General features: G+C 38.8%; 1 protein-coding gene across 5 annotated transcripts in view; it reads right to left on the bottom strand.

Moving 5' to 3' along the window:
* The window catches only part of MGAT4A (alpha-1,3-mannosyl-glycoprotein 4-beta-N-acetylglucosaminyltransferase A), a 78,715-nt gene that overhangs the window by 39,816 nt on the left and 26,018 nt on the right, over positions 1-12,881 (bottom strand). For all 5 annotated transcript variants that reach the window (XM_059839486.1, XM_059839488.1, XM_059839485.1 and 2 more), the window contains 3 exons: positions 10,331-10,498; positions 7,647-7,787; positions 5,013-5,146 (listed from right to left, as the gene is read on the bottom strand). In XM_059839486.1, coding sequence (XP_059695469.1) covers positions 5,013-5,146; positions 7,647-7,787; positions 10,331-10,498 — 443 coding nt within the window. The remainder of the gene's footprint in view (positions 1-5,012; positions 5,147-7,646; positions 7,788-10,330; positions 10,499-12,881) is intronic.

A 12,881-nucleotide genomic window follows, 5' to 3' on the forward strand; every position in this document is an offset into this window, starting at 1 on the left:
GATAGGCGGTTGCTTTGTAGTCTAAAGTACCCTTCTACAATTTGTGCCCTTTATTTGGAGGACAGACAGAATTTTTAGGTCAAGGCAGACCACTGTAGCAAAACTTGTTAGTGTTGTCAAAAAATTCAGTGCCAATTCACTCTACCATACAAGTATGAAGTCACCTGCTGCAATGCTTGTGAAATAAGATTATTACTGCTACTTCCCACCTCACAAATACTCTAGATGTCACCAGAGATATCAGACAACTCTGGCTATCAATAGTGATGTTCCCTTACCAGAAGCATCAGGTAGTTATTGTGGCCCAGGTGCACCTCAGCAAGCATCTCAGAGAAGCTTTTCAGTCATACAAGTCTAGGGCTTGAGGAAAGAGCAAAATCCTGGATTTTATCTTTGTGCTGAAATAGCAAATTTGTCTCAGGTACATTCAAGTTTTCAAATCCTGTCAAGGATCTTTTTTTAGATCTAAGAAAGATTTTTATCACTGGTTTAAATCCTTATTGAAAATTTGCTAGTCACTGACATGAAAAGAGAAGCATAAAATCCTATGTTGCCGCCCAGTATCAGCAGTCCATACTCCTGTGTACCAAAGCTTAGGTGACAAAGGAAAGGGACTGCAAAAACTGCATAAATATCTCAAATTCTCACTGACAGGTCAAGCTAACTTTTCAGACACAAGAGCTGGCAGTGTATCAAGAAGGCGTATTCACCCTGATCAACTTTGAGTGAGATGCCCAAAACAAAGATTCCCATCTCTGTAGGCCTTTAATGTTATTTGGTGTAGATAATGTATCTTGACATAACAGCTTTGATTAGCTTTGATTTTTTAAAAATATATGTACATTACACATGTACACATATTTATGTACACACTATGATCTATAAGACTTTTTCCACAATGCACTGTCAGATCTTTCAGAGACTGGAAATACACTCTCCAGAGCAGTTCCAAGAAGGGGCAGCTCACAATTAGCAGAAAGCATGAACATCTCTGTAGCTGGGATGATGTTAATATATCCAGGCTGAGAGCAAGACAGTCAAAATACTCTTCTGTTTCCTCTCAAGAGAGCTGCCAATCAGAGAGAACTATAATTCAGGCCCAGAGCAAGAAGAGGTGAAACTACAGGCTTGTTTATTTTGTGGAGAAGGTTTACATATTGCACTGCAGTGTCAGTACCTACAAAACAGGTTCAGCAAGATTTGACCCAGTACATGCAGCCAGTCCTTAATTTGCTACGGCTTTGTTCATATCCATGCACAGGATGGTACCTTCCTGGGTGCTTGTGTCACACTGACCTAACTGGGGCAGAAACTTTTCCAAAGAAACAATAAATAAAAAAAATATTCTCAACTGAAGGAGCACAGAGAAAACACTACTAAAGATCAACATCTCTTAATTTAGCAGCCACTGTTTACATAAAGAGATAACACAGTGACAGTAAAAGATAATCAAGATATGTAAATTTTTCCAGCTTAAGTGAACTATACATACATGAAACAACAGAGTAAGATTTAAATCAGGAATATGTAAGAAAGTAAAACTTGTGGCCTAATGCTCCAAGAACAAATGGCTGGTCAATTACTACCTAGTCAGGTGTAATCAGCAGCACACAGAAATAGCAAAATGCTTTTGCATACCTGTAGTGGCTTCCAATTCCTCCTGAAATGATTTGTCCTTCTGATATTTTTGGTCAAATCAAGGGCTTATAGTCTTTCCAGCATGCACTGATTGCTGTTTGTACAAAAGACTGTGCTAAGTGCAGTCTCTGATTAATGAAGTGGACTGACAATAATTTCTGATATATTTAGAACAAGTCTAAGATGCATTTTCTTCATTGTAAATGAGACCTCACCACAGAAAAAAAAAAGAAACAACATTTTGTTTAAATACCAGGAAAATATTCTAATTTCTCTCATATTGAGTTCTGTGTGTCTATATATGTCTGTTGTTCCACTATGTTCATTTCAAAGTACTTCAAAGCCATGTTTCCCATGTTAAATGCAAACCCTAACAAATAAAAATACTAGACAACAATTTTAACTCAGAGTTCATGATTTCTTGAACCCAGAGTCTGTGGCTTATTCTGAAAACAAGTTCTTGTACAAAGCAGGTTAATGAGACTTAAATCATTTGTTTTCAACTCATATGAACTAGGAACTAGCTACATAGTGAGGGGGAACAAAAAGATTTTGAAGTATTAAGGAATAATGAATCATACCTATTTATTAGTCATCCTAATGAATACCTGCAAATTATTCTGCCATAAAGTGATTTTAACAAATTGGAGAACACAGACATATGTCAGTAACTAGGACAATTGAACAGTTTACTGTCAAGCAATGCTAGTAATTATTTAAATTGGTGATTAGTTGTCACATCAGCTGAGATATTTCAGAGTTTCTTGAACTTCCAGTATGGAAATTTACTATGTACAATTATATTACTGAGAAATATCCATACAGTAAATGAATATGCAGATCTCTTTATTTAGCAACCATAATGCATCTGTATTTACTAGCTCCTCTGTTTACACTGTTGATGCTATTTGCAGAAGGCCATTAGCCTTCTAATTTGTTTTCTAGTAAAAAATGAAATTACAAGAAATGAGTGAGATTGAACTACTAAAAAAATAGCAGTATTAGAAGAGTTTTGTAGCATGCTTAGCACAGAGATCACAGTCCATGACTATGGCTCCCAGCAATGCTTCTCAAACACTGTAAATTAGATTTCTCAAATAAAGATAGCAAGAAAAACACTAAAATCCTTTTAAAATGCTATTTTTTCCAATAATTTTCTTCCAAAACCACTTTTGTAGCCTTGTGCTCCTTTTTTTGCTGTTGCTACAAGGCACAGATAGTAATTTTAAGCTTATTAGCAAAATTACATAATCTCACCCCATGACCATTTCTTGCTGTACTTAAACTGCACATATGTTTGAGCAGAGGCCATACCTTTTTTTAGAAACTTTTGACATAATTTTTAAAATAAGCATAGTTGGTCAAAGCTCTAATGTATTTTTAAATAAGCCCTTATTATTGCATGTGTTAATGACAGCAATACTCTAATGCATTTCAGACCAGGATATGCCACAGACAAGGCTATTTTAAAAGACACAGCCCTTCTTTTTATCTAAGGAGAAATAGAAGTCTATCAGAGGAGTAGGACTTCCTTCAAACAGCCAGAGAAAATGCTTAATAAACCTACAGTTTTCATCTTGCAGAAGGAAACGGAAATATACAGAATAACTCAGAAAAAGCACTGCATAATTCAGGATGAAGTATTTAATGCACCATATTAATCATGTAGAGAGTTCCCTGTAGCAACTGCAAAGCAAACAGTAAGATAATGAGCTTAAGAAAATAAAAATATGGTCCAAGAATAAAGAAGGAAAGATAACAAACTGGATGGAGTAAAGAACAAGAAATGCAAATCTAGCAAGTGGTTACAAGAGAACGAAAATGTAAACTTTGGTTCTTCAGATGTTCCCATACATTCCTGACTTGCAGTGCCCAAAACAGGTGCCTGAATAAGCACACAGAATTGCTCTCAAAGTGCAATAAAGAGGTAAGACACAGGGGGTAACTCCTGTGTAATCACACAACTCTCCATGGGCACAGGAGCAGTAGCTCCGGTGTTGAAATGTTCCATTCACTGGTGGTCACTTCTGTAGAAACACTCCCAAGGTGAGACTATCCTACAGCACCTCAAAGGAAGGAAGTTTCCAGCCATGGAAAACCCAGGTACAGCAATATGGCTTGTCTAAGGCAACAAAAGATGGGGCACTGGGGACACTCCACTCCTAGTCCAGATTTTGCAGAAGACAGCGAATCCAATGATAACAGACAGACCTCATACCTCAGACTTCCTTAAGCAAAACAAAAGAAACTTCAGTTTTAAATCTTGAAAAGAAGCCACACTCACAGGCAATAAAATTTCTCCAACTAATGCAGTGAGGAGAAACATAGCATTCCAGTAATTCAGAAAGAATTCTGTTCCCTGATACTCTCAACCAAGAAATTTTTTGAAAGCTTTTTTTTTCCCAGAAAAACAGTATCTATCCAGACAGATAGTTTTTGACTGGCTGTCAAGAAAAAGAAAATAGTGCAATTTGCAATAGAATATACTAAGAAAAAATTCTCAGATAAAAGCAAAATGTTTACAAACTTTCCAATGAAAGTTTTAAAACATGTTGATAATAGAAGTATTAAAATGCCTGATTTTCCACTGATTCATCCCTGAATGGACACTGGCTCACTAAATTAAAACCATTTCCAGTTATAATTGGGGATTTGAATTTTCATCTGTGGGACTTATAAAAGCCTGTTTCAGCAGAGCACTACAGTTAGATGGATGAAGGTCAAACATAAATATAAATTTCCCACTGTCCAAGTCAGACTTCTGAGAAAGGCATAGAGAACAAATTAGGTACATGCAATTCCCAGCATCCAACAGAATTATTTCTGAAAGTACTCTATCATTTTCCTAAATTTGATTTCCACTAAATCAGAGCCAAAGTGAATAAACAGTCCAACTGAACACTGAATTAATCCATTAAAAAGGTCTGGGCTTCAAACATCCACATCCACTCTCCACATTGTCCAGAAAATTAATTCAATAACAATCTGTGCCTCACATCTCCAACTGCAGCACTCGTTTGCCAGAGGACTAAGCAGCAGCACAAAGAAAATGGGAGGAATCCTCCCCTACAACAGAGATCCTTAGCCATTATTATTATGTTGAGGAATAACACATCTTTGCCACTAAATACAAACATAAGAAGATTTGCAAAATAACCACACCACTGAATCCATTCCCCTGATAAACAGAAAAAGCTGGGCTCTTCAGAATTGTATGTCAGAAACCCAAGACTGACACTTTCCTTCTTCCGGAAGAAGAGAGTCATCTGTCTGCATCTTGAAGAAAAAGCAGATCCTCATCAATTCCTGAAAGGAGTGTTACTTGTGATTAAAGGCAGGTTAGAAATTGTATAAAAAAAATTGAGCAATTTTACCTCTCCTATAAAGACAACCATAACACAATCCAGTTTTTCTTCAGGGGACAGCTTATCAATAAGGGAATGGAGAGTTTCTGTAAGGTAAGACTTGACTTTTCTTTTCACTGTAGGTATTCCCATTACAATGGAAACTGAAATCAAACAGACCAGAAAGGTACTTTCAGTGACTGCATACACAGATAGAAAACAAAAATCTTGCAATTAGGCATTGCTTAATGAATGCAAAGGTTTAAAAGGTAGAGACTGCAGTAATTAAAAATAGTTTAAAAATATGCCATGCAGCATCAGGAGCATGACTAACAGTTAACACCAATTCTTAGAACAAACACAGAAGACAAAAAAACCCCAACCCTAGACATGTCAGACTATTGTGCAGGTGTGATGGGCTGATCCTGACTGGACACCAGGTACCCACCAAAGCTGCTCTATCACTCACTTCCTCAGCTGGACAGGGAGAAATATAACAAAAGGCTTGTGGGTAGAAATAAGGGCAGGGAGAGACCCCTCCTTACTGTCACAGTCAAGGCAGACTTGAGGAAGTTAATTTATTACTGAGCAAATGAACAGAAGGTAATGAGAAATAAAACCAAATCTTAAAACACCGTCACCCTTCCCTTCTTCCTGGGCTCAACTTCACACCTGATTTCTCTACCTCCTCCCTACCAGGAGCACAGGGAATGGAGGCTGGAATTCAGTTAATCACACATGATCTCCACCACTTTTCTCTCCTCAGTAGAAGGACTCCTCAGACTCTTTCCCTAATCCAGCATGGAGTCCCTACTATGGCAGATGGTCCTCCATGAACATCTCCAATGGAAGTTCTTTTCCCAGGCTGCAGTTCTTCATAAACTGCTCCAGCATGGCTCCCTTCCATGGGCTGCAGTCCTTCAGGAACAGGCTACGCCACTGTGGGTCCTCCACAGGGTTACAAGTCCTGCCAGGAAGGCTGCTCCATCGTGGGCTCCTCTCTCCATGCGCCCACAGGTCCTGCCAAGGAGCCTGCTCCTGTGTGGGCTTCCCATGGGGTCACAGCCTCCTCTGGGCACCCTCCTGCTGTGACATGGGGTCCTCCAGAGAGTGCAGGTGGATCTCTGCTCCATGGGCTGCAGGGACACAGCTGCCTCTCCACGCTCTTCACCACAGGCTGCAGGGGACTCTGCCCTGCAGCACCTGCTCCCCCTCCTTCTGCACTGACCTGTAAAGGGCATGTTCTCACTCCTCTCTCCAGCTGCAATTGCCCTTGAGCAGTTTTCCCCCCCCTCTTCAATCTGCTATTCCAGTGGTGCTGGTCTGGCTATTGGCTCCACTGGAGACAGGGAAAGCTGCTGGCCCCTCTTAGAGAGGCAACCCTGTAGCCTCCCTGTTACCAAAATGTTATCACACAAACCCCAGCGCAATGGGAAATTATCAACAACAAAGGTATTACTCAGACAAGGGGCAACAAGAGGGATTAAATTCCCTAACTGAAGTTTTTAAACTAATATAACCATTCTTCGGCACTCAAGTATTTCATTTCTCAGAAGTCATCTTTTAAAATAAAACTCCTGAAAGCCTCTATTACTTTCCTTGCACCTGGTTTTGGTTCTTCTAAATAAACAAGTCCAGGACAACATAACTGCATGGAAGTTCCTCAACAAAATTCCTTTTCTCTGATAAAAGCACCACAAATGCAAAGTAATACATCCCCAGCTACAAAGTTATTAACACCACCTTTCATCAAGACATTTGAGTCCTGTGTTGCTTCACTTTTCCATAGTTTTTCTTCTGCCCTGTACCTAGGGCTGGTTACCTTTTGGGAACACTGTAGATAGCAGTAGGAATGCAGTGAAAGGATAAAGCAGACTTCATCAAGTCCTAAAACCCTGAATTTCCTCCCTCTGTTTAATTAAATAAATCTGACTCCAATTCCTACTTTTTAATTCCAAATTTCTGCCATATATTCCCAGGGGATATAACACAGACTTCACTTAAAACAATAACGAATGATTAGATTTTTCCTCCCTGAACAACAACAACGAAATAAAATGTATTTATAGTCAGAAAAATAAACCTGTGGCCTGAGCCCACACATTTGTCATACAGGCATACCTTCTGTTAAAACAAGGAGCAATCAAACTCACTGAAGTAATGAAAACATACAAGCCAGGATTGACTACAACACTGTCCAGATTTTATTGATGCAATTATATCTGGTTATCTTAGTTCTCTCAACTTTTAATTTATATATTGAAATACACTGTTCAGAACAAGAGAAATATCAATGCTAAAGTAATTTTAACTATGCATGGTTGCCCTGTAAATCTGAAAAGCCAAAGAGATATACCCATTAGCAGTTCAGAATCTGAAATGCTTGAGCTTTGTTTCCCTTTAGCTACAAAAAAATTCATCCAAACTAAATGCTTCTTAATGTGCACCTTAACATGGCATGGGATGTGACTGAGAATATGCAGAAAAGAGCAAAGCTGAAACCAAGCTCCTTTCATCTCAGATTCAGTGCGTATTCAAAGGATTTCAATATCACACAAGTAAAATGAGATGTCCTTCATCTACCAAAAAAATGCAGTAAATTCTTTTCCTACAACTAGAAGGTCCTCCAGATATAAAACATGAAATAACCAGGTATCAGCATACCTCCTGTCCTTCCAAGGCCAACCTGCACAGAAGGTTGAAGGCTTCCTTCATTTTTCAACAAATGAGGCAAATGGTAATAGATATTTGGCACTTGAAGAGATTTTCTACTTGTTAGCTCTTTTAACAGCTTCAGCGTCTCATCTGCAAACATACATGAAATCAGAAATGCAGAAAACAAATTATATGAAATTTTAAGCAGTAGTAAACAGTGTAAAATTCCAAGCTTGGTCCTAACTGAAAGCCAGAATAAATTGTGCACTTTTTTGAGTCACCATATTTTGTCTGCAAAGACAAAATTTTTCTTTTGTCTTTTCTTATTTCAATTTTCTTAATAAAAAATGGCTAAGACTCTTTTGCATCTATAATCTTGTTACAGATACAGTTAATATTTATTTGATCACATAAGACAGTGCAAATTTACAGAAGTAAAGAATGCTCCATTTATTTGGGGGGATTGGTGATTTTGTTGGGTTTTTTCCCCCAGTTAATCAAATGGGAGGCTTATTTCCCAAAATAATTTTTCACTTTTGCTTACAGAGGTCATCACCATCCAGCAAACACTACTGCACATAACTTTTCAGAGCTATGAATACATATTGGAATATACTGCACACAGAGATACAAAATAAAAGAGCATTACACATACAGTTGATATTTTGAGTATTCCTGCAAAAAAAAATTTAAAAGATTAATGCAAACTTAATTTAGTCCATTAGCACAGAATTATCCTATTAGATTCCATTAGAATCATTCTTGCTCTTTCTATTGCAGCTGCCTTTCAGTATGTCCAGGTGGCTCTCAAAGTTGCAAATAACAGTTTTTAAAATTACCCTGCTTGGTGTGTTGATTTTTTTGCATCAAGTGTGAAAACAACTCATTTCAAATGAAAAATATGGTAGCATATGGATCTTTGAAAACTTATGGGCTTTATAATATCAAGTTAAGCAAAAAAATGTAGTCAAGGTTTCTTGAGATAAAATTGAGAAGCAAGAAAATGAAAGCCATAAGTGTAATTCTTCTCAGATTCTTAGCATATCTATCTACAAAGATAGATGGGTTTTGCTGTGGATTTTGGTTCTGTATGTTTGGAGATTTTTAAAGTATTTATTTTTAGGTGAAACTACATTCCTAACCATGTCAAACCTCGCAAAAAGCTTTGTAAATAGATGCCATAAGTAGGTATGTCTATTTTGATAGACTCCAATACAGGAACATTTTACTCTTCCTGCTAGCATTTCTTTAACTTCAACTGCAAAACCTGGACTAAATTCTGTCCAAGTATGACAGCTCTTGTCTGAATGAATAAAGATCTACACAAAACAATCTGGAATTCTGTCAGCTTCAAAGAGAGCAAAGAGTATTATGTGTACTTAAGTGTATTAAGCTTAATAAAAACCTATCTAATACTATGTTCTGAGCACAAAAGCTCAGTAATTCAGATGGCTTCCCATTATGGCTCTACATGAAAAAAGTGCATGTCCATCCCAGCTAGGATCCAGACATGGCAGAATGTTAAATGAATTAGTACTTTCAGCTGCAACAGAAGAGAATAACTCCTTATAAGCATATTGCCTAAAAGCAAGCTAAGTCAATTTTAGAAACAAATGTGGTAATAACTTAATCCTAAATCCAGAATCAAAATTATTTGACCTCCTCCACATTTTACTTTAAAAGCAAAACCACACACATAAAATAGGAAGACAAGATTTATAGACCATGCTAAATGTAATCTTTATCTGTGCAATTCCTGGAGATCCAGGAACTACTGAGATCAGGCCATTAGTGTCAGACAGCAATTCAGGAGTGGCATAAACATTGGAGCCTATAATTATAACCATTTTCCAACCAAAAAAAAAAAATCCTATTGAAAATAGTAAATCATAGCACAAATGCAAATAGTCAACAAATTCAAACATCTTGTTCCAGGCTTTTGAATTGCAAAACCCTTCAGGTTTCAACTCCTTATTAGACCAATACAGAGAAATGTGTGCAACCTAACAAGTCAGACCTCCTGACAAAAAATTTGTACTTGTTATTCATCTTCCATCCACAAAAATCAGAGCAACAAAACAGTAACAGTGTGATTTTAGAAGTCAACATCAATAGTCTGGTGAATATTGCAGTGTTTTTCTCTAATATTGCCAATCAGCTTTCTGAAAATCTGACCATCAGTCTCCAAAATGGGTAAAAACTTACGGAAGATTTTACCAGTTTAATCACTAGTTATTGAAAAGGCCATTTCCTGTACTTCTTACAAATCATAAGTAATACTTTAGTCTATATTATTTAATACTTTCCAGTTGACTTTCAAGCTTATTTTAACTGCATCAAGTTCATCCATTTCTTCTGTTTGCTCACTTTTCCCCTCTGCCTCTATTTAAAAAGCAATGTGAATTAATTGTCAAAATATATTCAACCTAATAGATAAGTAACCAGAAGTTCCAAACTTTGGGAGCTAGGTGTGAAGTAAGAATTCTTATGACTTTAGGGACTGAATGAGGGTGGGTGAATCATTAAGGACAACAACTGGAAAAAACAAACCCCAACACCCACATGAGATACAACTTTATTCACACTGCTGAACAGTTTCATTCACCTCTCTTGGGAGCAATTTCTTATTCTAGAGTAATAACAAGAATTATTGGCATTTCAGAGTTATAAAAAAAATATTTTGGAGCGTGTACCTGAAAAATTATTCATGGCATTCTTACTGCCATTGGTCTCTGCCACGGCCCTCCTGAACTGCTCCAGGATGGCGTTGAGCTCGGAGGAGCGCTGCAGCGTGCGGTGCTCGGCGATGCGCAGGCGTTCCTTCAGCGCGTGGAACTCCCGCTGATAGGCAATCAACTTTTCTGGGGAGAAAAGCCAAGATCCGGGTTAGTTGTGGAAACAAACACCGACTGACAGATCTGACCAGCAGCTAACACTGCTTGGCTTTGCAGCACCTGGAATGCTCCCAGGAAGGCAGAGCCTGGCACGGCCCCACCTGAAGAGTGGGGCGCCAGCACCCAATGCGAGAGGTGGATGGTGGACGCTGCTGCCTATTATCTGTTTCCAACAAGCACCTCCTGTGGAAGAGCCAGCTGGATTAACATTCAGACAGTGAAGTCAGACACAAACCACACTCACCACAGCTGGCTCAGCGAGAGGGGCAAGAAGGCTCTTTCTGCAGGAGTTAATTCCGGCGAGATTTATTGTGTGGAAGCCGAAGGGAGCGCAGGCAAAAAGCAAGGGCTACCATGGGCTCTGGATAGCTTCAGAATGGGAAGGGATATGGGGCAGAGTTAAGGGCAGGGCAAGGGGGATTGGTCTCCAGGGAGAGGGGGCAGCCACCAGGGGTACCCAACCAGTGAGGAAACAGGGAAAGGAGAAACCAGGGTAGGTTGCGAAACACGGGCAGAGGTCCATCAGGGAGACTCGTCTGTCCCACAGGAGGAATGAACTCTCTGTAAGTCTTTCCAAGGCAATGCCCTTGGGAATTGGCTGAGGGGAGGGAGTTCATGGGATGCTACAATAGGCAATCAACTTTTCTAGGGAGAAAACCATGATCTGGGTTATTTGCGGAAACAAACACCTACTGACACATCCGACCAGCGGCTAACGCTGCTCAGCTTGGAGCACCTGGAATGCTCCCAGGAAGGCAGAGCCTGGCATGGCCCCATCTGAGCAGCTGGGTGCCAGCACCCACCCAGCACAGCTGCACACAGTGGGATGGGGGCAGGCATTGAGGGGGATGCCCCTCACCACAGCCACAGACCAGGGACACCCTGAGTCCCAGCACTTGGCACAAGGCTGTTCTGAACCATTTCTTGGAACAGATGCCCACAAACCATTTATTTTAAGAAGCCACACAGCAGTGGCCCCTTACAAAAGCACAGGTTGCATCTTGTGAAAGACCCCTCTGAATACTTTGTAAGAATGAGTGGAACTTGACAGTATTTCAGACATATCAATTTTAAACCCAAGTTTTAACTTAATATTATGGTCAGTGCCTGAGAACTGAAGAACAAAATTTTTTACCAAAATTCTGTTGATGTTGATACATACTCATACTCTTAAAAGGGGAGATCTCCCAAAAGGGACATGATTTGCTGATACATTTCCTTTTCCCTTGACACCCAGTAAAGCAGATTTTGTATCCTTCCTTCTTCCCATTGGTAATTTCCTCAAATCTTCTGCTCACTATCATCATTATCACCCTCCTTCAACCAATATACAGACACTGACTAGAGTATTTTAAGTGAATTTGTAACTCAATCAATATTCCAGCCACTCAGCTGACATCCACAGACATATCTCTTTTGTTATTTACCTATCCATTCCCAGTCTTTTCATATTGCAATGGCAGGGAAGCAGAAGTTTAGCAAGCAATTTGAAACCCTTCCTGTTGCTATATTACATAACACACAGGACAAAAAAGGAATTAGAGTCAACTTCCCTTGTTAATAAGGCTGCTTTTTCTCTAAATTCTTCCAATTTACATTTATTTTCCTCTTTTTTTGGTAGTTGGGATGTACTGCTCCAATTACGTTTAGAAAACTTAATTAACTAAAAATGCCCTCTGTTCTGAAGATGGAAAAATAAAAACATAGTTCACTACCTCTTAAAAACATCTCCTTTGCCAGCTTTATTTTGCTTCTTTCATTAAAACCAAATGGTTATTGCTTTTGTGCCAACAAACCCAGAACACAGATGCTGGCCCACACCACAGTGCTAGGCACACTATACACTGCTGACTGAATCCAGGCTGCTACTTGAAATAGGAATTGATGCTTTAGTCAGCAGCACTTGGAAGACTGGGAAAATTTTTTGAAGTTTCTGGCATGAAGGCCATTCTTATTTGACAATGATAACTAACAAAGTAGCTCAGTTCTGATGCTTCCAGTGAACTGTGGTGGTATTGCATTCATGGTACTGGAGACCTCAAAAGCATTAATTCCTTTGACAAAGACTAGACAAAGTATTTGTTGCTTCAAGAGTTGCTTCAACCAGACATATCTAGGTTAAGGAGGCTGCTCTAAAAGATACATAAACTCTGGGCACCTATCCTTCACAAATAAACAGTGGGCTTTTTTTCAATTAGGCACAATACTATTCAGTGAAATGTAACAAAAAAATCCTAAGATTACAAGTACAATACACTTTTTAAGTCTACTACCCTATGAATATTTTTCTAGTTATTTATGCAAAATGAAAGTAAAAAAATAATTCTTTGTTGATGTGAACTTACATCAC

This window comes from Haemorhous mexicanus, chromosome 2, assembly GCF_027477595.1.
Source record: "Haemorhous mexicanus isolate bHaeMex1 chromosome 2, bHaeMex1.pri, whole genome shotgun sequence".
Classification (NCBI taxonomy): Eukaryota; Metazoa; Chordata; class Aves; order Passeriformes; family Fringillidae; genus Haemorhous; species Haemorhous mexicanus.